Here is a 25128-nt window from a genome sequence, read left to right on the forward strand (position 1 = left end):
GAAAAAATCACTAACAAAACATACTGTTAAAATCTCACTAATCTCGCTAATTTCGTTAATCACACTCTCTCTAATCTTGCTCTCGCCCATCTCGCTCTAGCCCATCTCGCTCAAACGAAACCACTTATGAACGTGACGACCGATCAAACGAAACCAACCTAAATAAACGCAACACAACATGGAAGACAAAAATTAAATTCACTAACCCAGTACAGAACTTCAATTACGACAGTAGAGAACTTCGATTATGGCAGTAGATGGACGATGGTTTTGTAGAATGAGGTTGAATGGCACTTGCATGATAATTTTGAGCGGAGTGGGACGACAGTTGAGTTTGAGCGCACTTGTATAGAATTGAGGGACATTTTTGTAATCTCATCCCGTGATAACGTAAGCAGAAGGTCAATTGATATTATTTTTTTAAAATAGATCATTTGACATTTTAGATCAAAAATTGAGTAGGTAAAAATTTTCCTTATATATAGATAGGTGGCTTCAGTTGGTTGTAGTCGACAAGAATTACATTTTCACACAGATTACAGAAGCAATTTGAGTGGGAAATGGGTTCAGCATCTCTGGCTTCTCTCGCACCTCTTCATCCGCAGCAGAATCTTCACTCAGTCTTCGTCTACGGCTCTCTCATGGCCGATGAAGTCCTTCGTATCCTCTTGAAGCGTACTCCTCAGTCTTCTGATGCCGTTCTCAATGGCTAGTCTGTACTTTCATCCTTTACTCTTACCTCTTTATTTTTCATATCCTCACTCTTAGTTTCTTCCATTTTGGATGAACTCGAAGTAAAGTTCGCATCGATCATAGCCTCATTCCTGTTGATTATTCTGATTCTGTTTCGCTCTATCAATCTTTTGATTTATTTGGATTTCTGCTGTTTCTCTGTTTAATTTGTATTTAGTTAAGTACGTGGATGTTGATTTTCTAATATATATTGTTTGCCCAACTGTTATGCTTGTTTTGAATTATCTAGGTTTTGTTGCTCAGTTGACATTAGCGTTATGGTGAGAAAAAGGATTATAACAAGAAATATTCTTCTACTCTTAGCTCTTTGATGTGCAAATCGTGCTGTTATTTCCTTCTCGTTCGATAAATTTGTCGCAAAAGTCGCATTTATGATTGCTAATTCGTGCTGGTTTCGAAAGGAAAATTTTATTCGGTCTATCAATCTTTCTCGAATTGATACTGTTTCTTTGTTTAATTTGTCTTTATAGAAACTTGTAAATGTTGATCTTCTATCAAGTATTGTTAGCAGTCTGTTGTGCTTCTTATGATTTTCTAGGTCTTGTTTCTTAGTCGATATTAGCATCATGACGGGGAAGGATTACAGTAGAAAAATTTTCTACTCTTGGCTCTTATGATTACCAATTCGCTGTTATTATCACCTCTTTTGATAAATTCAAAGCAAGCTAGTTTGTGATACTTTTCTAAGGAGAATTTGGTTGCACAATTATTTTTTCGGTTCGGATTGATGCTGTTTCTTTGCTTAAATCTGTCATTACAAAAGTCCGTGGTCTGTGGATGTTGATCTTCTGTTAAGTATTCTTAACGAATTCTGTACTTGTGATTTCTAGGTTTTGTTTTTCAGTTAATGTTAGCATTACAATAAGAAAGGATTACATTAGAAATATTCTTTTACACTCTGACTATATGATTTGCATATCATTTTGGTTATTTTCTTCCCTTCGGATAAATTTGAAGCTAAATGTGTGCATTAATGATAGTCTAATCATGTTGGTTTCCTAGAAGGAGAATTTGATTCATTCTATCCATTTTATGATTTACTTGAATTTATGTTCTTTCTCTGTTTAATTCTTCTCTTTAGAAGTTTACAGATGATGATCTCCAAATAACTATTACAAACTGTTATTGCACAAGATCTATTGCTTGTTCTATTTTACAAGGTTTTGATTCTTAGTTTATACGATTAGCATTTTCACAAGGAACGGTTAAAAATATTCTTCTATTGCTTGCTTGTATTCCCAAGTTCATGATATGATTGAACTCTGTAATTTGTTTGAGAATTTCCAGTCAAAGATTAAGCATTAAAGGACGAGTTTATCCAGCGATCATACCTGTTGATAGCAAGAAAGTATCTGGCAAGGTTTGTAATTCCATCCTTGTGTAGCCATGGGTGACTAGTAATGATCCTAAATTTTTTTCCATGTCGTTTTATGTTTTCATGTTGAACTATCCTTTACGCTGCAGATTCTTTCAGGCATCAAAAACTCTGAAATGGATATTTTAGATGCATTTGAGGATGTTGAATACAAGAGGATTACAGTTGAAGTCTCTTCAATGGTAAAATATTTGACTCATTTTGGTGATCGACTGTGTATTAGTCAAGTACTTTGTACCTTTACAATCAAGTACGACCTACAATAAAATACTAACTTCTGGTATTCGTTTTCAACTTGTTATACATGCATATTAGTAGTTATGAAATACTAATACACTCGGAAGTTGATGATAAACTTAATAAACATTGACATCATATTGCTATTCTAGTCCACTTGCAATATTTCTTATGAGGAGTTTAACTTTTTATCACTTAGGCCCTGTTTAATTACCATTTATTTTATAAAAATAAGCTTATAAATTCTACTTCCACCCACAAATTTCTATATTTTGTTATCTATTTTCTACTAATATATTAAAAAACCAAGTTATGTTTTGGAAACTAAAAAGAAAAAGTAGTTTTCAAAAACTTGTTTTTGTTTTTAGAATTTGATTAGGAATTTAAGTGTTTCTTTAACCAATATGAGAACAATAATTGAAAAATTAGGAGTAAACAAATATAGTTTATAAACAAAAAATGAAATCGTTACCAAATGAGAACTTAATTATTTATGATAATGTAGATTATCTTTTTTTCCCTCTGCTTTCAGAATTGTTTTTTAGGCTGCTGATGACTTTTTGCAGGACAGTTTGGAGAAGCTATTAGTTTATGCTTATGTTTGGGGCAACGAAAAGGATCCAGACTTGTACGGAGATTGGGATTTTGAGGTAAAAACACTATCCTTTCTAGCTCCATTTCTGCAACATGTTATAATATTTGTGCATCATAAATACGGGTAATTGCAATAGGTAGCACTTTTAGGGCTAATAATTAAGTGTAAGACAACATTTGTTAAGAATTACAAATATAACAAAATATATTGGTGGTAGACTCCTATCATATTGATAGACTATATCGCTATGATATACTACGAATGTTGGATCTAAATTTTGTTATATTTGCAAATTCTTTTGTATTGTATTACATCTGCCAATACTTTGAGCATAATTGTTTTATTTGCAATGGACCCTAATTTAATCGTATGCCAACATAAGAAGTTAAATTAATTAAGTTTCGTTATTATTTTTTTTCTCCTTTCACATTTCCTAATTCCTTGCCTCATTCTATGAGTTAGATTATGAAAGATGCTCCAAATTTAGATTCAAGGCTATCCTTATGTTTGCATCTTGAATCCGTTGTACGGATCAAGATTTCTCAATTTGATTTTAATTTCCTTGGAAGATTTTGGTTAGTTCAATGAATAAACCATTTTTCTTTCACTGCAAAAATTTAAGGGAATTTTATTTGCAAATTCTCTTTCATTATACTATATCTATAAATACTACGAATCTGATTGTTGTATTTGCAATTGTCCTTAATATATATATATATATTGCTGCAAATTGGAAGGAGTGGAAGCGAGATCATTTGGAAGCTTACATCAAGATGGTCAATGAATTTATGGAAGAATTTGAGCAGCAGACGACACCATAAAAATGTCTGGCCGCTGATGGAGAAGGATTGTCCAGTCTCCAGGTAGTAATATTTCCAAACATGTTTTTTTGCCGATTTATAATCTCCTTCTACTTGTCATTCATACACGCCCCTCATTCAATCATTCTTTACTTTCATTTAAAATAAAACCTTTTCCTCTCCAAACTTTTATTTCGATTAAATTATTTCATTTTTACAAATTTAAAAAATACGAAAAGTTGAGGGACCAGAATCGTTATTCTATCCAAGTCTTTTTATCTTTTAAATTTAAATAGCATAGAAGTTTTAAGTGGCCAAATATGGTACATTAACATTTAATTTAAGGATAAATAAATAAATACCGTATAAGGATCAGACAAAATATTGAAAACATGCGGATCAAACAAATTTTATTAAATTGAAATAGAGATCAAAGTTAAGTCTAAATCTAGACATTAAATTTAAAAATATTTGCTGACATTGAACCCACTGTAGAAGTGAGAAAAAGTGTTATTAGGTTAAGCTTAATAAACAAAATCACACCATTAAAATTTCGTTCCATAATCATTAACTTTTTTTTTTTATCAACTTTTTACATAATATGAAAATAAATTTGAATTTTAAGCTCAATTTCAAAAATAAAATTAAAATTTTTAATCATTTTTTTTTTTTAGTTTTTAAATTTTGATTTAGATTTTGAAAATAAAAGTAAAATTATTAATCATTTTTTTAGTTTTTAAAATCTGATTTAGATTTTGAAAATAAAAGTAGTGTTTGCAAGTTAAATTTTTCAAAAACCGAAAATCTATTTGATAGCCATTGTTTACAATTGTACTTGTTACTTCACAATTTGTTTACTTTGGGTTTCATTTCCTATATTTGAAGTTTTAAGTAAATTCAAAAAATAAAAACAAAATTTTAAACTGTTTTTTTATATATAGTTTTAAGAACTTGGCTTGGATTTTGAAAACATCCATAAAAAGTAGACAATATATAAAGAAACATATTAGTTTGGTGGAAGTCATGTTTATAAACATTAATTTTAAAATAAAAAATCAAGGCCCCATTTGATAATCATTTAGATTTTACCTTTTTGTTTTTGAAAATTACGTGAACACTATTTCTACTTCTAAAATTCTTCCTTTGTTATCTTGTTATCTCCATTTATTAATGTATTAAAATACCTAGCCAAATTTTGAAATTAAAAAAAAATATCTTTTAAAACTTGTTTTTGTTTTTAGAATTTGGCTAAAAGTTAAACCATTGTACTTGAGAAAGATGTTAATCATTATATAATATAGGGTGTAAACAAACTTAATTTTCAACAATAAAAAATTAAAAACAAAATGGGATCCAAATAATGATCAAAGTAACTTATTTAAGCTTCGTTTGATAACTAATATGACTGAGAATTCAAATATTTAATGGACAAAGAAATTGTGAGAAAACACACAATCTTCCTAAACAAGAAAATCAAATGGTGTTTGCAAGGCTTAAGTATCTTGGCATGAATTTCAAATGATAGAATTCCAAATGATTGTTTTAAAATAATAAAATTTGCACGGCATTTGATCAAATGAGTCATTCTTGCGCTCAACTTCAATAATATTTTAACTCTTCAATTTTTTCAGAGATAAAATACGTAGGCCCTGGTTGGTAAGTTGGTTTTTTGTTTTTAGTTCTATGAAATTAAATGTATGCACCCTTCAAATTACAATTTCAATTCAACTACCTAACCCACTTTTATTTCGGACAAAATTTAAGAGCAGATTAACCATCATGCTTCTGTTTTCTAGTCCTTAAAACCATATTTGAAATTCAAGTAGTTTAAGATTTTTAAAAGCTGAAATAGTTACAAATCTACTATTTATAAACATCAAATCATTTCTAGTTTAAATAAGTTGGTCTAGTTTTAGTAGATAAAACTGTAGTATGGATTTAAGCCACTTGATACAAGTGATGATTTTAAGATTTAAGAAGCGACTTGATACAGGTGATGATTTAAGGGACTTAAAAAATTATACAAATAAATCAACCAAACTTATTCATGAAAACATTGTTGCGTAAAGTATTATGAATATAAATAACATAAAAGGTGACGTTTTTTCTGTCAGAACCAATGGTTGGATTTATGATCTTTTACTGAAAGTAGAATAATGTAAAGAATTGCGTCTTCTTATTCTCAAATGCCCAAACTTTCCTGCACCAGGAGAAGAACCTTCGAAAATAAAGGGCAAGTAACCCGTTGCGTCTTTATACCTTTGCTGAATCTGGGATCAACCAATAATCCATATGATACAGTCAGTTTTAAGGATTCATTAAGAATTTGATGACTTGTAACATAACATGTTCACTTATTATTTATTGGGTTTAGACTAGCTGCACAAAGCACTTAACTTAGCACCCTCCATTGCTTTCAAAACAAGTTACATTTGCCTATAAAGTTGTCAAAATTGTTTAAACATCAAATGTTATTCGGCCTCTGAAAAACAGTTATCAGTTGTATTCTGTTTTCTAAAATAAGATTATCTTCTTTAGGTGTGTTCAAATAACTCGACAACTCGAACAACTCGGACTACCCAACTCAAAATGTAAGGGTTGGGTTAGGTTAGTTTTGTTCTTGGGTTGGGTTGAATTGAACTTTTTCTATTTTTATTGGGTTGGATATGGTTGTGGGTTGGCTAAAAAAAATTTGAGTTCAACTCAACCTGAATTTTATATATATATATATTTTTCTTTGTTTAAAGTTTGATTTTGTTGTATTGATTAATTTTTGAATTTTTAATATTTTTCTTTTAAAATTGTTATGGTATTTGTCTTTGTTTAAAGTTTACAATAAATATCATAAATATTTGATATTTAGAATCTTAATTTTATGAGATATGTGTTGTATATAAATTTACATATTTTTCATTAAAAATAAAAAAATAAATTATAACCCGACAACCCAACCCAACTCGATTTTTAAGGGTTGGGTTGGGTTGAAAACTTTATTTGTGTCATTTGAGTAGCCAATCAAACTAACCTGAATTTTGGGGTTGGTCCAAAAAATACTCTCAATCCAACCCAACCCATGTATTTATATTAGGGTACATTTGGAAGACAAAAAATAAAAATAAAATAATTTTTTTTTAAAACATATTCAATTTTCAAAATCCCTTCGTACAATTTGACAAATTAAATTTATAAAAATAAATAAAGTATATTAATTTGTATAATTGAAAAATCATAATATGATACTGCAAGTGTTCATGGATCTAAAAGATGGTTTTCCAGAGTGTTTTTCTCTGTTTGGTTAGAGGCTTTAGGTGTGGTAATTTATGGTGGTTGTATTTGGTTGTTATGTTTGCTTTAAAAAAGAGTCATAAGATGATATTGGCATATTTAAACCATTTTAGTTTCCTTAAAAAAAAAACATATATTTAAAAATTTTCAAATTTTTCATGTTTTCTTTTTCCAAAAGTAGTGTGATTTTTGTTTTTTTTAATAATAAGTGATAAAAAAAAGGGCTCGAGGAAAGTTGGGTTACATCTGTTTACCAATAGACCAAGACTAATCTTTAATAAGCGATATAAAAAAGCAAAAATATCGATTCTGAGCATCTCAATTAGTTAACATGTGAAGTGAGGAATTGAACTTTAGATTTTTTAGTCGAAGTGAGGAATTGAACCTTTGATTTTTTAGTCAAAGGCTTGAAGGTGTATGCCTTAACCAACTAAACTATATTTAGTTGGTCTCTAATAACTTATTAGAAATTCGAGTTTCAACACCCATATAGTTGAACTCGTTGAAGAGAGAAAAATAAGAAAAGAAAAGGTGTTATCAAGGGAAAAAAAATGGTTACCTCGATGATCTGTTGGTTGGTGCGTAAGGTGTTTCTCCCTATGGCACAAACTGTTCCGCCACAGCCTCCACCAGTAATCTTTGCTCCATACAAGGTCCCATCTTCAGATCCACAAGACTTAGAATGCTGGGCTTGTTGTACCAAATGTACAAGCCTATCTGTCCCATCTGCCCCTAGTCCACATTCGCTGTAACTGTAATGGCACTGCATCATAATAACATTAAATCCACCTTTTCCAACCTTTTTTTCTTCTTCGTCATAACCCCAACAAAACAATAACTTTATGCGAATGAATGATGAGTTTAACACTTCTTCAATATAAGCACCCTTGGAAGATATCACTAACTCAGTATTTCCCTAGATCTTAAAATTTTATATGAATTTTTTAAAATGCTATTAATTGATTAAAAGGTGTATTTTTTACCATTACAAAAAGTCATCATCCTAAGATGTAAATGTAAGCTTGTAAATAATTCTACCAATTACATACGTAAACAAACCTGATATAGCAACTCTCCAAGGGACGTAACTTGCTCATCAGAAGTTGCGGAAGTAAGCAATGCTTTGAATGCCTGTTCACAGAAGCGAAAGGTTACGTAGCTTTTTCTTTAGGAGTTGATATCGCAACGCAACTCATGCTAAAAATTATAATTCCAGACCTTGACACGAAAGTTCTCATATACAGGGTGTCTTGCAGAAGCTTTAACTGCATAGTTACGCTTCTCATCAATCACTGTGACTGGATCGTTGTGATTGACAAATTCCTCTACAAAAGCCTTCCCAGTAATGGATTCAGGAAGCAACTTAGCATAAATAGCTTCATACCTAACGTTGATAGAAGACTAGTTAGAATGCACGTCATACATGATTGATTACATGGAAGGAGACAATGGAAGGAGACGATCAAAGGACATTTGAAGATCAAATGATTATATTCTTTACTTTTGGTAATAATATATAGTCTACTTCTGGATAGTGCTCTAACCATATGAAATTCTCCTGCTTTAACTACATTACAATCTTTTTATAATTATTAACAATTGAAGGCTCTTCTAATTTTTGGACAGACATTCTCTCTATCCCAGCCTTTTGGCTGTTTTGCTCTCCTATTCTGGTCTAGTTTTGGACAGGTTCTCTCTAGCTGTTCTGCTCTCCTATTTTGGTCTATAATAACAGTTTCCTATCAAGAAGAGGGAAATTATCTTTCATCATGTCTTATATAATGGCTATAGCATAATAGATATGGATTGGTATTAGAGTTCATTTCCAGGAGAATGTAATTAAGGAGCGTCTCACCAATCGAACATTCTAGTTCAATGAAAAAGGTTAAGCAGGTCATCTATTACCTGTGAGGCGGAAGGTTACACAAGTAGTCCAATGAAGATTCAGCTTGAAGCAACTCGACACTATTACCCTCGGAATCATAATTATTTACACCATTGGCGACGAAAGATGACACTGGCAACATAGAAGATGCTGTATACTTGATGATCTCTCTACCCATAAATGCTCCTATCCTTACAGAACCATAGTCTGCACCGCCAACACTGCCACAGAAACAATGTAGAATAATGCTTCATGTTAGTCTTGTGCAAACAAGGCTTCGTGTTAATTATAAAAGGACGTGGATAATTTGCTGCATCACATGGATGACGAGTTATTTGCATGAAATTGAAAAACTTTATTGGGGTTTATAATGATGCAAATCAGTCACAACTCACAGCTCGGTATCAATTCACTTATGTTGGTAAGTTTTTAGAACTTCCAACAAGAAGAGTAAGCTTGTCACATAGGTCTTAACTCTTAGTGCGTTTGATGCACTTCAACTTGAGGGATTTGATTTAATTTGATTCTATGGTAAAACAAATATGATGAATGAATACTTTGTAAACTTAGCAACGCGACAAGCTTTTTCTTTGCTAGAAAGCGGGATTATGAAGTGAAAGAAATAAAAAATCAAAGCTCTTTCTAAAAATGACAAATGTACAAGTCACTTATGGCCAAAATTCTTATAAGCAAGAAAACACCGAAGTGCATCCTCCATTGAACAGAGATGAGAGAATTTGAATGATACCTGTGGCGTATTCCTGAATCAAGGCCCCAAAATCGAATATGGCTTGGTATCTCAACAAGTCCAAGTACCTCAGCAGGCTGAGAATAACGCGCGAACTTTTATGATCTCACTGAAAAGGAAAACTGCATCATAGCAGGAAGCCCTTAAATGATTATATGTACCTGGCACACCATTGCTAGTAGTTTGTTGGCTTCTCCACATGCTGAAGTCATCTGGTCCATAACACCACATGGTGCTCCCACAATGCAATTCTCCACCTAGTACGTGATTCAACATTCAACTAAGAGGTTAGGTACAATGTAGCATTGAAGATTTGGCTAAAGATTGGATCATTGGGTTCAAACCTTTTGGCAAAGTAGAGCTATATCTCTTGAACCGATACTCAATCCTGTACGACAGATATTCGTTCAATTGATTTCTCCAATAAAAGAGGCTCAATAAATTGAGTGATATTAATTGCTCGAGAAAATATGCTAGTAAAATTAAACCAAGTTAATAAAAATGTCGGGCATCACTCGCACGCAACAAATATGGAAATAGTTAATGTATTGAGTCTAGAATTGTGAAGTAACATCATCAACCGATGATAAAGACATGCCTAAAGTGCACATGGATTAATTTAAAAATTACATGAGAGTTAAAGGTTAAGAACTCGAGGCATTCGATCTCTTCCATTAGGTTAGAAGACACTAATATCGGGTTAACACCTAATCCTAATCCAAAAGCAGTTTTACTAACATTGCTTATTGAAATCCATGGCCAGGCACTAAACCGCAAAACAACAACAAAACCCTTTGCCATTTGATGCAGATATGTCCAGTTAAATTACCATGAGCTGCAGCTATAGCAGATAATGAGGCAACTTCCACGGAGGCAGATGAAGATACACCTTTACCTTCTGGCACTGCTGAGGAAACCTGTTGCGTTTGAAATGTTTATAGTCCATGCGTGGAAATTGTAGATCGACAAGATATACATGACTAAAGAAGCAACGATACAGTGAAACTATGAGAATTACCACAGTTTCACATGCTCAAGATGAAAGTTAGCCAATTACGAAAAGCAATTACGAAAGCCCTTTATGCTTGAAGAAAATAGTGAATGCATATATCTTCCAAGTTCCATGGCGCAACATAACTTCACGTTGTATTTTGTGGGGTAGACATTACAACCACAGCAGTCACGAAAATTACGTAATAGCTAAATATCAATATTAGTAAAATACGTGAGATTATAGATGGTGCATGTGCATCAGCAAATAGCTGACTGATCCAAATAGCTACAAACAACAAAATGAAATGAACATAATAGCTAAATATCAATATTAATGAAGTACAACGTGAAATTATAGATGGTGCATGTGCATCGGCGTGTTCCTGAAAGAAACGTTCATTCGATAGACCATCACGTCTTGAGTTAATGATAGTTGCTTTTTAATTTTATGACATGCAACATTATGACCATCAAATAGAGTTTTGATGAAGATGCATTGATGAATCCACGTATGGTTTAAAACTCACACAATCAAAATGCTTTAACCAGGTATTTTCATGTAATGATGATTGCTAAAGTTTATCATCCAGGAGAAATCAAGACTGAGACCTACATATTTGCACTTAAATATCTGGCTGCAATATAAAAGAGAGAGGTACCAGCATACTGATACTGTCTTCAAATCGTACACCCAACTCTCTCATTAAAACCAAGATTGTCCCTGCAACATATGCTGCCCACTTTTGTGCTGGATCCTTACCAAAGTATTTTCTTGCATTCTCATATGAAATTGGCTTCCCTCCATCAATGAAATCGGATAGATTCATATCAAACGTTGGGGCACGATTGCTCAATTCAGACCCATAAGATACCTGATTTGTATAACATACAATTACGAAGAAAGTAAACCTCAAACGGTCTGAATTTGATTCATATGTTTCTGAAAACTCTTGCATTCTTTTTCATCTCACCCACAAGATTACCAAGATAGTAAGTATATTCTATTAGACACTTCTTTCAGAAAATACTAGAGCCAACTATCTCATAACAGGGAATTTGATAAAAAGATATAAAATAGTGCACATGCAACGATAAACAAGAAAAGAAGAAAGTTACTATGAAGTGTGTTGTGCAAAGAGGGACTTCACAGAAGATGACACATACTATTTGAAGAACCGGTGTCTGGTGGCCTTGTACACTGGAATCTTGTCGAGCTTGTACATGCTTCCAAAGCCTATGTTTACTAGGATGGTTTTTTTGCACTGCAACGTGACAGGCTTCCCTTATAGGCATCTGGATAGGCAGGAGGGAGACCAAAAACGCCGGAAAGAATGAGAAAACATGTCATTGGACAATAATGTACAAAAGCAACTACAGAAAAAGATGAAAGAAAGTCTCATAACATGTCGTATGTAAATTCTCTTCCAATGAAGCCAGAAAATTTGTTTACGTAGATACAAAATAAAAAGTAATAGTAAATTGGAAATTGGAATGTGAAAATTTTGTTATAGTGACAATCAATCAAGGTACGTATCAGCTTCATAATCCCTAAAGAATAAATATAGCATAAAGACCAATGATTAGATGACAACATATATAATTACAACAATTTACTCTTGAAACTTTGAATCTCTAAATGCACATTGAACGTTACTTTTTTTCACTAACAACATTGTTTACTCAAAGACCAACTTTCCCATAATAAAAAGCGGCACACATGTAACACTAAGGTGATGTGTAAGTGCGTGCTTGAATTGCAAGGGATTGTAAGAGAAACAGTAGTAGAGGAGATCATCCGGAAAAATGGGTGAACATTTGACGGCTGATATTAATAATTATAAGACAAAGTTAAATATTATATTAAATGGGAGAACAATGGGGGAAAATGAAACAAAAAAGTCAAGCCAACAAAATATTTGTTCTCTAGTTGCTCTATTCTGCAAGGAAGGGAGCTCACAATCTTGAAAAAGAATCATTATAGCATCTTGTCTACTCTAATTACTAGTCCCAATTTTTGCTTATTATTCAAAAGGCTACAAGATCAAAGACTGATGTTACCTGCAAGACGAGGCTTCCAGAGTAATCAGCGATGCCCCCCATGACATCCAACCTTCCAGGTGCTCTTGCTACAAAAATGTCTTCCTGTAGTGACCAACCACCCCCCGTCCACCCAAAAAAATGAAGGGTTAAAGGTAATGTTAAGACCATGAGACAACGGTGTTTGAAAGTTATTTTGGAATCACCATCACCAATGAAATAGCAATAGCTAAGTACTAAACCATTGCATTTGACAAGTTATTCTGCTTGAGGCTGTAATACATGTAAATTAAACAAAAACCCTGAATCCTAAATATTACTTAGAAGTTGAAAATGCAGCAAATCAAGAGCGTAAACCTCCTAATTAAAATCATTATCATTATCGACTGAGATGCTTGAGCATTATGAAATAGTAGTGAGATAAAATTAAAGGAATATTCTAGTTTATGAACACAACCTCCCAATTAAATAGTCCTGCAGCAGCCTTCTGTTCCCGCCGTATCTCAATGTTTTCATTGACATTCAAAGAATCTAATTCTACCAAACTTTTTAAGAAGTTCAATGAGTCGGGAAAACCTTGAACGTCACCATGAAGCACCTCAAAATCCTCGATGGAACTAAAAGAACAAATGGAGAGACGTCAAATTATATACATATAAATTGTTCTTCCAAGTTATTAAACTCTTCAGATGCAACAAGTTTCTCACTAGTCAATTGGCGAGCTTCTCTCATCCACTCGGCAAGTTGGTGATCCTATCGAAAGGGCAAATTCGTTTTCCGCATTCGCATACCATTCTGGAATAAAAAGATCTCGACCGCGAGCTCTTTGGAGTTGATATCCTAGAATTATGGCATCTTGCAATCTTCTTGCCCCACTAAACTACATTTTCAAAAAGCTAAAGTGAAATTTCTGATGTGATTAAAAACAAAACACAGAAAATCACTTTAGCTCTTTTCAAATTAATGGAATCATAGATATAAACTACTTGTCCAATATAAAACGCACGATAAAGTTGGTGTCTTGGTAATTGCCAAATTACAAAAATGCTTAATTCTATAATAACAAAAGTATATGATCAATGTCATTTTTACCCCCATATTTCACAGTAAGGTAAAGAGTTTCTTGACCTTGTCCGATTTATAATTTTTCCCGCCAGCTGTCTCTTGCAAAATATGGGCTGCAACCTACAGATTTTGAAGAAATGAACAATGAACTGCAAAGAGAATAAGAGGTGCAAACTAAAAACATCAATTTCATTGATGTTGGGATCTCAAAGAATCACATGAAGAACCAAAAAGTTTAGGTACTAGGGAAGGTCGAAAGGTCAAAAGGTCAAAACAGGTTCCATATTAAATGACATTCTAAATAGTAAACTGTAAAAATGATAACGACCATTATAGTTGTACAATTAAAAATATGAGTAGGTATATTAGCTGCCTAGTCAAATATCATCAGCATCCTCATAAGAGCATTTCATTTCTTTCATGAGATCCTCAACTATGGCTCAACCTTAAGGATCTCATCTCCACTTCCCAACGGAGAAGGCCTATAGATCTGGAAGTGTGATAGTTTGAGGGGAAAAAAGGGGTGGAAATCTCACTTAACATGGCCATTAGTGCCATGGCCTTAATTGGAAATCTAAGATATCCTCATATCTTAGTAACACCCAAAGGGAACAAGTTAATAATGAGAAAGTACAAATCTGAAGTCGGTGAACCTATTAAAAATACGATAAGGCATAAGATAGATTGATTGATCATGTCAAGAAAATTGCTAGTTCTAAATCATGCGACATCATGTCCCTCAAACTATAGAGATGCAAGTACAACGATTTTTTACCATTAAGAAAAAAAAATCATAGAACTTGAAGAGCCATACCTCACCACCATTGACGCCTCCCACATAGCAAGGTTTCAAACTAATAGCACGCTCAAGATAAGGTTTCCATTGACCAGTGAGTAAATCCCTCCTTATCATCTCAACCCCACTTTGATAATACTGTTTACGGAACAGTGACCAATAGGACTTATTAACTAATTTGTTGGGAAAGAGGAAAAACTACAAGGAGAGAATCATTGAAGACAAACTACAGAATAGCACCTCAAGCATACTCCTTAAGAATGGTTCTTCGTTAAAATAATCTCTTCGTACAAAGACAAAAGGTACTTTGTATGCCAATGCTTCACTAACGGTTCCGTAACCAATTTTTCCTGAAAAAAAAGGAACATAATCTAATGTGCTTTTATCCATCTGATTAAGCTCAGCCACTTTCAGAATTATATTTTACACACCAAGCATGCAATCAGAAGCAGCTATCAGATCTGGTGTATACGCATCTTTTGCGAGCTTAATGAAATTTGGTGGAACCTCTTCAGTGTCTGAAGCACCGCAAACCTGACCCCCGAAAAAAAGACAATTTAAGTACAAAAATGACTGCATTATAGCAACTTATGCACACCATTGAACCAAATGAGACGCTATGAGGAAGGATACCAGGCAAAGCCAACCAGAGGGTAAATATTCCTCTTTCAACTTCCAGCCTGCAGGCTGACAGAAGGACAATGAAACAGATATAAGTCTTAAGTGAAATATCCGAAAACTAATTCAAAATCAGGCAACCGAAGAAAAATAAAGTTACACAACTACAACTTGGTGAAATACGTCCAAGCATGCATCCATAGCAAACAAAAGAAAGGATCAAACTTCCGACATAGAGATTTTAATAAATATTTGACAAACCATAGAAGAACAGAATCAACCAATTCAACCCACCTGTCCGCCAAAATTAAGGATAACTAACTTGACATCATCTCCAATACCCAGTTCATTCCTCACCTAGAATAAGAACTCGAGTAAGAGAATCACAAATGAAACAAAAATGATCGAGTGAAGGTGCTTAGTAGAATGTGAAACCTCCTGCCGTGTCTTGTGCAACCTTCTAACAACAAGAGGTACATCAACAACATCACGGAAAGCAGGCACTGCAGAAGCAAGACGCATGCAGGCAAAATATCGAAAACAAGAAAAGAAAATGAATACAGAACCAATATTATTATTTTAAAAAATAATAATAAAAAGTAGCAGGAAGGGGAAAAAAGCAATGGTCTTGAAAATATACTTGGGCAGTATCCTGGGAGGCGGATCAGGAACTGGCAATGTGAATAATCCTCTGCTATCTGCAAAGTGTATGCCAAGGACATAAAGAATTATAGCATCACAGAATACAGTTTCATTCATTAATACAAAAAATGAACAGACTTAACGAGATTTTCAAGTTTCACATTCAATTTTTCCTAGGTGTTAAAACGCGCAAAAAGTCTTATCAATACAAAATTGTCCAATAAATTACAATAATAACAACCCCCATCACGGTGAAGGAAACTAAATGCCAATTATTTCTAGATACCATTGAATTTAGTTTCTATAAAAATATAAATCCCTGATTCTGACAAAAGAAAGAATGTGGACCATTTAGGGATACTGAAATAATGATTCAAATATTAAAAAAAAGTTCACCTGCCAGACTATCGAACGGTGGTGATGCCCGGCATCCATTATATACTCTGCATAGATGAAATCCCAACTGCAAAATTTAAGTTAATTACTATTGGCCTTAAAACATTTTGGTTAATAAATGCAAGACATCATGAAAAATAAGTGGTGATATGACAAGTAAAGAGTAAACACGCTAGTGTCAATGAGTTACCTGAAGTTGGTAACACAAACAGAGCGAATCCCAGCATCAGCAGCAGCACGACAAGCGACTGGTACAACATCAGAAACCTGTTTACATTTCGTAGAAGCAAAATTATCAATTCTTGAAATATAGTTTAAAATAAATTATTCTTGTCGTGACTTAAATTCCACAATCATGAAAGTTGTCCTTTAATATATTGCATCACTTTGCTCCAGAGCCACAATATTTTCCATCTCATGATCACTTCCACATGATTAAATGGTCAAAGTGGCCATGATGATTTAAGCATGCATATATCACAAGTATTTACCACTAAATCAGCTTTGATTGACTTCAGCCATTCTGCTTCTGTCTTCAAAATGGTATACCGGGGCACAACAGCTGTCTCGTGATACTAAAAGTGGCCAAAGGAATGGACAACATTTAGCAAAACAATAAGAAAAGAAATGAAAAACCAGCGACCTGATAAGAAGAGAACAAAGTAGTAGTCGTGATAAGCTGGCAGATTAATAAGGGCGATGACAACATGTCATATTTTGTAAAAAATTTATTTCGTATTTGTTGATTTATGCAAATATTTTATTTTATTTGCTGTAATTATTCGGTAGGATTCTTTCCTTCTCTATCAATATTTTCCTTATTTTATTAAATCTGTATTCTATTTAAATTAGGACTTTGTACCCTTGTATTAATAAGAAAAAGTGAAATAAATGTTATCAGAGCAGGTGGTCCAAGGAGATTCTATGTTCAAGCCCCTAAAACGTTATTTCTTCCCCAATTAATATTAATTTCCACTTATTGGATCTTCTTCATATTTCAAACCCACAAGTGAGGGGGAATATTAGATATTATAATTAAATTTACCTCTACCCATCAACTTAAGCTTTTGGGTCAACCGGTGATATAAGATGGTATCAGAGCCTCAAACAAAAAAACCTAGCCTAATTTTTAGTACTTGTGTGTCGCACCCAGCACCCACCCCCCCCCGCCCCCCCCCCACGGCCGCCGTCACGGAGCTGTTGCCATCGATCCGCTTCTTTTCCGTCGTCGTCAACTTGTGAACGTCAATTGTCGCTCAGATCTGACGTGATTTCGCTCCTTCAGATCTTCGCCAATCGTCGTCTCCAATTTTCGCTCGTTCAAATCCAAATGCCGATTTCGTTGTCGTCAACCGCCAATTTTGCTCTCAGATCTGACAACTGATTTTCGCTCATTTCCGCGTTGTTTTCCGCCTACCATCTTGGATCTGACGCGAGTGGAGGTGTTTTCTCCCGTGATTTCATCTTAGATTTCTGCTCACCCGGCACCATCGAACGACTGCCTTTCCTCTTTTGCGTTGTCAATCGGTTTTCCAACCATCAAGATCTAATATTCGCGAGTATTTGTTCTCTCCTGGTGAGGCTGTTGTTTTGTGAGTTATTTTTATTTTTTAACTCTATTTTTGTTAGTGTTTTGTTAAGAACCAATAGCACACATGTCTGACGAAAATCATCCAATGGCCAAAGTTTCCGACAATCGTCAACTCCAAATGTCCAAATTACCACAATTCGACTTAATGGAGATATGGGATGCCAAAATTCTCCGCGGGGTCGGTCCCGAACCGATCAGGACAAGGAGGGAATCCCGACCCCAAACCTGATCCCCGTCCTCGTCCCGATTTTTTTTAATTGTTAATATATAAGAATAATAATAATATATTACTGAAAACAGATGTTTTGGTTTTTTTTTAATTTTAAAACCTATATAATAAATTTATTTTTTATTAATTTATAATAAAAACATGTAATGTTTTAATTTAAACAACTGTATGTAACAATAATACTAATTCCTATACAAATTTACGATTTCAATATAAATATTAAATTTAATTAATTTTAACTAATAAAAATAATAAATAAAAGGCAGAGATTTTTCCCTGGAGGGACCCGGAATCCCGAATGGGGATTCCCCGACTCCCCAAAACGGAGAATGGGGCGGGGACGGGGATGGGGAGTGCATCCCCACCCTCCGACCCCGTTGCCATCTCTATATGGAGACAACTTCCTTTGTTGGTCCCAAAGCATTTGGATGTATATTCGTGGACAAGGGAAGATGGGGTATCTTACCGGTGAAAACAAGGCACTGGCCAAGACGGATTCGTTGTTTGCTACTTGGGATGCTGAAAATTCCATGGTCATGACATGGTTGGTCAATTCCATGAATGAGGAAATATGTTCCAACTACACGTGTTACTCTACAGCAAAGGACTTATGGGACAATATCAACCAAATATATTCAGACCTTGACAATCAATCACGAGTACTAGAGTTAAATCTCAAGTTAGGTGATATCCGACAAGGAGGAGATACAATTACACAGTATTTTCGCAAGCTGACAAGAATTTGGCAAGACTTGAACCTTTTTTAAAGCTATGAATGGGAATCAACTAACGATCAAGCACATTACAAGAAGATGGTGGAGGACGGTCGTGTTTACAAATTTCACTGGCCTCAATGATGAATTTGATGAGGTTAGAAGTAGAGTTACTAGTAGAAAACCTCTCCCCTCCATCAATGAAGTTTTTTATTTTTATTTTTATTTTTTTTTTCAGGTTTGCAGGGAGGAAAGTCGTCGAAGTGTAATGTTGGCAAGAAAAGCACAGACTCTATTGAGACATCTGCTATCATGATTGAAACCAAAGCCAATAAGGCTTCCCTGCCACCAAGCAAACCCCGAATATGGTGCGATCATTGTTACAAACCCCACTATATACTCGTGAGACTTGTTGGAAATCCAAGGAAAGCCTGCAAACTAGAGGAAGAACAAGCCAGGTGACAAAGTAACAATTAATCCGCACCTCCCATTCCTAATAGCGCCGACTTCAATCCATTTAGTAAAGAGCAAGTTGATCAACTACTGAAGCTGTTAAAGGTCAATTTGCCATCGGGTAATCCTAATACTTCCTTGGCACAAACAGGTTACTGTCCTCGAGCTTTTTCTTGTCTTAATTCATCTCCTTGGATCATAAATTCCGCAATTTCAAACCATATGACTAGTACATCTCACTTTTTTTTATTCATATTCCCCTCTGTATAGCACTGAGAAAATTCGACTTGTAGATGGTAAGTTTCAATTCTATTGCAAGAAAAGAAACTATTCGTTTGACAGAAAAAATTACATTACACTCTGCTCCATGTCCCTAAATTAACTTGTAACTTATTATCTATGAGTAAACTTTCTAAAGACACTAACTGTCATGTCATTTTCTCTACAACTCACTGTTGGTTTCAAGATCAGGACTCGGGGGAGATGATTGGACGTGCTAGTCTACTTGATGGTCTTTACTACTTTGATGACTCTCTGTCTCTGACTAATGATAAAAAAAGTTCAGGGTTTAAATTGTGTTAGTTCTCCCTCTGTTCAGGAATCAATTTGTTATGACATTTTAGACTAGGACATCCTAGTTTTTTCTATTTGAAGTTTTTGTTCCCAAACTTATTTAAAGGAATTGATTGTTCAAATTTTCAATGTGAAAGTTGCATTTTTGTTAAAAATCATCGGGTCCCATATTTACCAAAATCTACAAGGCCTCTAAACCGTTTTACTTAATCTATATTAATGTTTGGGGTCCGTCAAAAGTTTTGACACATAGCAGAAAACGTCGGTTTATTACATTTATTGATGATCACACTCGATTAACGTGGATATATTTGTTTACAAAAAAGTCTCAGGTCAAAGTTATCTTTGTTCGTTTTTATAACATAGTTGAAAATCAATTTCAAACTAAACTATGCATTCTATACTCTAATAATGGAACTGAATACTTCAATGAATTTTTTATTGATTTCTTTAAGGAAAAGGGTATTTCTCATCAGCTCACCTGTTGTGATACTCCCTAACAAAATGGTATTGCTGAACGGAGAAATAGGCATTTACTTGATGTTACTCAGGCTATTATGTTTTATATGCATGTTCCTTAGTATTTGTAGGGTGATGCAGTTCTCACAGCTGTCCACCTTATAAATCGAATGCCTTCTAAAATCTTGGATTTTAAAACACCTTTAAATCATTTTAAAGATTTTCTCCCTACTATACGTTTGTGGTCTGATTTACCGCTTAAAGTCTTTGGGTGTATTGCTTATGTTCATATCTCTAGTTTTTCTTAGTCAAAACTTGATCCTAGAGCCCTTAAATGTATTTTCCTTGGATATACCTATGATAAAAAGAGATATAAGTGTTTTGACTCACTAGAAAATACATTGAAGGTATGGATGTGATGTTTTTGGAAACAAGCCTTTTTTTGACAAAAATTCCCTTCAACGGGAGATATCCGACTTAGAAGATAATTTTTGGGATACATCTCCACTTCTTGCTATCATCTATCCCAAAAAGTAGTAGTCTCGTAATGCCAAACATGAGAAATTCAACTTTAGGGGGAGAAACATGTCGAAGAGATCTCGTTAATTGGCATCCTGAACTTCATGTTTATTCTAGAAGGGCATTAAATCAAAATAATCAAGATCAAAGAGGCGGCGTGCCACAAACCCAATCAGATGCCCTGACAAATGATGCTGAAAATTCAAGTAATCCTCCTATTCCCATTTCCTCATCCTCTTAGAATCCCTTATCTGATCTTGACATTCCGATAGCCCATAGAAAAGGTATTTGTCGGTGTATAAATATCCTATTGCAAACTGCCTCTCTTACCATATATTTTTTTTTATGATTAGAAAGCTTTCACCTCTCGGATAACAAATCTACTTGTGCCAAGGAATATACAGGAAGCCTTGAATGATCCGAATTGGAACTTAGCAGTTATGGAAGAGATGAGTGTTCTAGAAGAAAATGGCACGTGGGAAATTGTTGAGCTTCCAAAAGATAAGAAAACAATGGGATGTAAATGGGTGTTCACTATAAAGTGCAAAGTCGATAGGAGCGTTGAAAGACACAAAGTGAGGCTGGTTGCTAAAGGCTTCACACAAACCCATGGGATTGATTATCATGAAACATTTGCTCTTGTTGCGAAAATCAATTCCATTAGAGTGTTGTTATCTATAGCAGTTAATTTTGATTGACATCTTTATCAGCTTGATGTAAAAAATGTCTTCCTTAATGGTGAGCTTGAAAAGGAGGTATTTATGAACTTACCACCAAGTTTTGAAGCCAACCTTGAAATCAACTGAGTGTGCAAGTTAAAGAAATCCCCCTATGGCCTTAAGCAATCTCCTAAAGTGTGGTTTGGACGTTTTGGGAAAGCAATGACAGGTTATGGGTTCTGTCAGAGTCAAGCAGATCACACCATATTCTATAGACATACTAGTCATGATAAGATGGTTGTTTTAATACTTTATGTTGATGATATCATTCTCACATGTAATGATGAAACTGAGATGAACAACTTGAAGGGCAAACTAGCTAATGAATTCAAAATTAAAGACCTGTGAACCTTGAAATACTTCCTCGGGATGGAATTTGCTAGGTCAAGATAAGGTATCCTTGTTAATCAAAGAAAATATGTCATTGATTTACTTGAAGAGACGAGCTTACTTGGTTGTCGTACAACAGAAACTCCTATTAGGCCAAACTTAAAATTGCAAGTTGCAAAAGATACAGAGATAAAGACAAGGGGAAATACCAGAGACTCGTGGGAAGACTTATTTATCTATCTCATACTCGTCCAAATATTGCTTTTGTTGCCAGTATGGTGAACCAGTCCATGCATGTCCTAGGGCCAACCCACTTTGGAGTTGTCTACAGAATTCTAAGATATTTGAAAGGTACTCCAGGAAAAGAGATACTACTTAAGAAGAATGGTCATTTACATATGGAAATTTATACTGATGCTGATTGGGCAGGTAGTACCGGTAGCCAAAAGTAGTGTTGAAGCAGAATTTAGGGCTTTAGCACATGGCATTTGTGAGGGTATATGGATAAAAAGATTATTGGAAGAATTGAAGTTTATCCAGGTAATGCCTATACGGGTTTATTGTGACAATAAGATCACCATCTCCATAGCACACAACCCAGTCCTACATGATAGAACAAAATATATAGAGGTTGATAAACACTTTATAAAAGGAGAAGATTGATACTAGCGTGATATGCACTACCTATCTCCCTACAACATAGCAAATTGTTGATGTACTGACAAAGGGGCTTCCAAAATTACAATTCGACAAATTGATTAACAAGTTGGCAACGGAAGACATCTTTAAACCAGTTTGAAGGGGAGTGTTGATTTATGCAAATATTTTATTTTATTTGGTTTTATTTACTGTAGTTATTCCGTAGGATTCTTTCCTTCTCTATTAATATTTTCCTTATTTCATTAAATCTGTATTCTATTTAAATTAGGGCTTTGTACCCTTATAATAAGAAGAAAAAGTGAAATAATTTCACAGTATTTGAAAGAATCATCTTATTAAGATATACAGTGCAATGTGGACACAAAGAAGAAATCGGAAAGAGGTAAAAGAGATAATGGTGATAGTAACTCACCTTCTCTAAGGATGCCAAGCGATCTACTGTCAATGCATCTGCCTGGACAGCCCCACAGTCCAACAATACCTAAAAGAATATATAAATCTACAAATTACTTAAGGTTTGTTTGCAACTAATTTTACCGTGATATTCTACGTGAATGCGGTTGGAGTTTAACTGAAACCTCATTTAAAATGGAAAAAAAATAGGAAAAAAAAAGAAGAAGAAGAAGAAAGAACAATGTACAAATCAAGCACTTAATTTCAATTTCTATGAGTTCATGAAAACATGTTAAACACAAGACTATCAATTTTTAGTTGAAATATAACAGCTACATCTAAATGTTCATCATTATTAATTGATCGAGTACATAAACCATATTTACTGTTAGTCTCCAAGCAGAATGCATTACATAAGTTTTAATTTTTCGTAGTATGTTTGGTACAAAACGAAAAAGAAAAAAAGACCAGATATATTGACAAAAATATAAAAAAAAAATGATTTAATAAAGAGAGACATGAAAAGTATACTGTTAACAAATTTATCAATACCTAGGATTATGGTAATCCAATATTCTCGTATCCAACTTATACTTTTTAAAGCGTGAGGTGTGCAGTGACTCTCTTCAGTGAGAGACCGAGAAAAGGAAATGAGTCTCAATGAGGAGGTAACGATGCATAATAGTTTATTGATCATATGAAGGGGAGCTATGGAAAACAATATAGTATTCAATAATATGAACTATCAACTATCAACCATTGCAGATAGAAAATAAGAGAAGGTACAATACGTAAAGACAAATTAAAACTGAATAGAAGGTACAATACGTAAAGAAAAATTAAAATTGAACTTCTGCATAATATCCACTAGTAGAATATATCCATTCGATTGTTTAAATGATAAATAATTGGAGAGGTATCGAAACTAAAAACTGAAATGAAACATAGGCCCGATTGAACAGCTTAGCAGAAATCACTAGCAGACAGGCATAAGCCTTGATCAAACTTACCTTTCGAATGAATAACCTAGGAGACTGGATTGCAGAAGTAAAAACAAACTCGGGGGCAGCAGAAACCACGTGCACCTCGTGGCCAGCAAGTATCAGGTGCCGAACAACCTTTTTGCACAGAACAACATTAACAGTTCTCAAGCAAAGAAGAAGAAGAAGATCAACAATGTAGTAAAGCAATGTATGATAACTAATATTAATATTTCCACGAAGAAAACCAGAACAAATTTCAGTAAGATTTTCGTTAACTCCTCTAGAAGAAAGTCAGCAGGATAAGTAACATTACGGGAAACAAAGATTTGAAAACCAAGGAAATTTGACTCAAGAACTGGACTCACAGAATTTCTAAACAACAAATGCAAGGAAAGGAGAATTCAAGCTCGTAACCGAACGTAATCAATCCAAACAGAAGAAATTTTCAGCAAAAATTACGTGAAGTTTGTCTCCAGAAGACTGTCAGCAGGACAAGTTACATGCCATTACAGAAAATACACATTGAAATTAATCGATAATATTACTAATTTCATCTGCTCAATGGTTACTATGAGTATTTCGTAATTTTTTTTTTATTTTTTTGAAGAAAAAAAAATAATGCCTAGGACTAATCAGTTAGTTATTTCGATCCGTTTTCGAAACAGGCACCCCTACGAGACCCCTAAACTACAAGCTAGCGCGCAACGGCATTTCGAGCAAGAGAAGAAAATGTGATCGAGCACCGAAGAAATCTCTCGACATTCCAAAGCTAATGAATTTTGACGCCAGAAATGACCTCACAGGATTCTATACAACAAATCCGAGAAAAGAACAATTCAAGCCAGACCGAAATCCAAACTCCATTGCATATAACCAACAGTTAAAAAAATGAAGACGTTCGATCAAAATTCTATAATGGAGGATCTAACCTCGATAACGCGAGTGGCGTGGCCGAAGCCATGGCCGGTGATGTAGTAAGCAAAGACCAAACGATTCCCCGACGGCGTCTCCGGTTGAATCCCCATTGTCTCCGGCAACTCTCGATCGAGTCGAATCCAACTGATTAACTTCAAATTTCGCTCTCTTTATTACTAAAAATATATAAAGACTACAGAATTGGAGTTGAACAATGGCTGTTCGTTCATTGGCAAATAGGTTTGGAATGGAGGTTACGCCTCGTCATTCAGCGTTATCTAGTCCCGAAATTCCGGCCAAGAAAGAGAAGTAGAAGAATAGGAGTGAACTCTTTTTTCGAAGATCCAACTGAATCCTCTAATATGA

General features: G+C 34.3%; 2 protein-coding genes across 6 annotated transcripts; one reads left to right on the forward strand and one right to left on the reverse strand.

The window, feature by feature from the left end:
- Window positions 1-508: 508 nt before the first annotated feature.
- Window positions 509-6309, forward strand: LOC120085508 (AIG2-like protein D). 3 transcript variants are annotated; one of them, XM_039041518.1, is made up of 6 exons: window positions 509-712; window positions 2041-2113; window positions 2218-2310; window positions 2932-3015; window positions 3680-3823; window positions 5970-6309. In XM_039041518.1, the coding sequence occupies exons 1-5, from the start codon at window positions 561-563 to the stop codon at window positions 3779-3781; spliced, it is 504 nt and encodes a 167-aa protein (XP_038897446.1). In that variant the 5' UTR covers window positions 509-560; the 3' UTR covers window positions 3782-3823; window positions 5970-6309. The 3 variants fall into 3 exon arrangements, with proteins under 3 accessions (XP_038897446.1, XP_038897447.1, XP_038897448.1); XM_039041519.1 differs by having other exon boundaries at window positions 3698-3823; XM_039041520.1 differs by lacking the exon at window positions 5970-6309 and having other exon boundaries at window positions 2937-3015; window positions 3698-3829.
- Window positions 5794-25128, reverse strand: LOC120085507 (L-arabinokinase-like). 3 transcript variants are annotated; one of them, XM_039041514.1, is made up of 28 exons: window positions 24777-25128; window positions 23875-23982; window positions 22884-22952; window positions 16717-16800; window positions 16416-16492; window positions 16226-16292; window positions 15828-15885; window positions 15623-15690; window positions 15482-15544; window positions 15203-15256; window positions 15001-15103; window positions 14810-14919; window positions 14588-14707; window positions 13837-13893; window positions 13416-13588; window positions 13166-13325; window positions 12730-12813; window positions 11836-11964; window positions 11331-11543; window positions 10508-10595; window positions 10023-10066; window positions 9840-9935; window positions 9679-9755; window positions 8951-9151; window positions 8264-8429; window positions 8105-8176; window positions 7605-7808; window positions 5794-6030 (listed from the first exon to the last, which is right to left on the reverse strand). In XM_039041514.1, the coding sequence occupies exons 1-28, from the start codon at window positions 24870-24872 to the stop codon at window positions 5890-5892; spliced, it is 2982 nt and encodes a 993-aa protein (XP_038897442.1). In that variant the 5' UTR covers window positions 24873-25128; the 3' UTR covers window positions 5794-5889. The 3 variants fall into 3 exon arrangements, with proteins under 3 accessions (XP_038897442.1, XP_038897445.1, XP_038897444.1); XM_039041516.1 differs by lacking the exon at window positions 5794-6030 and having other exon boundaries at window positions 7612-7797; XM_039041517.1 differs by lacking the exons at window positions 23875-23982; window positions 24777-25128 and having other exon boundaries at window positions 16717-16868; window positions 22884-22950.

The sequence above is a fragment of the Benincasa hispida genome, chromosome 9, assembly GCF_009727055.1.
Source record: "Benincasa hispida cultivar B227 chromosome 9, ASM972705v1, whole genome shotgun sequence".
Classification (NCBI taxonomy): domain Eukaryota; kingdom Viridiplantae; phylum Streptophyta; class Magnoliopsida; order Cucurbitales; family Cucurbitaceae; genus Benincasa; species Benincasa hispida.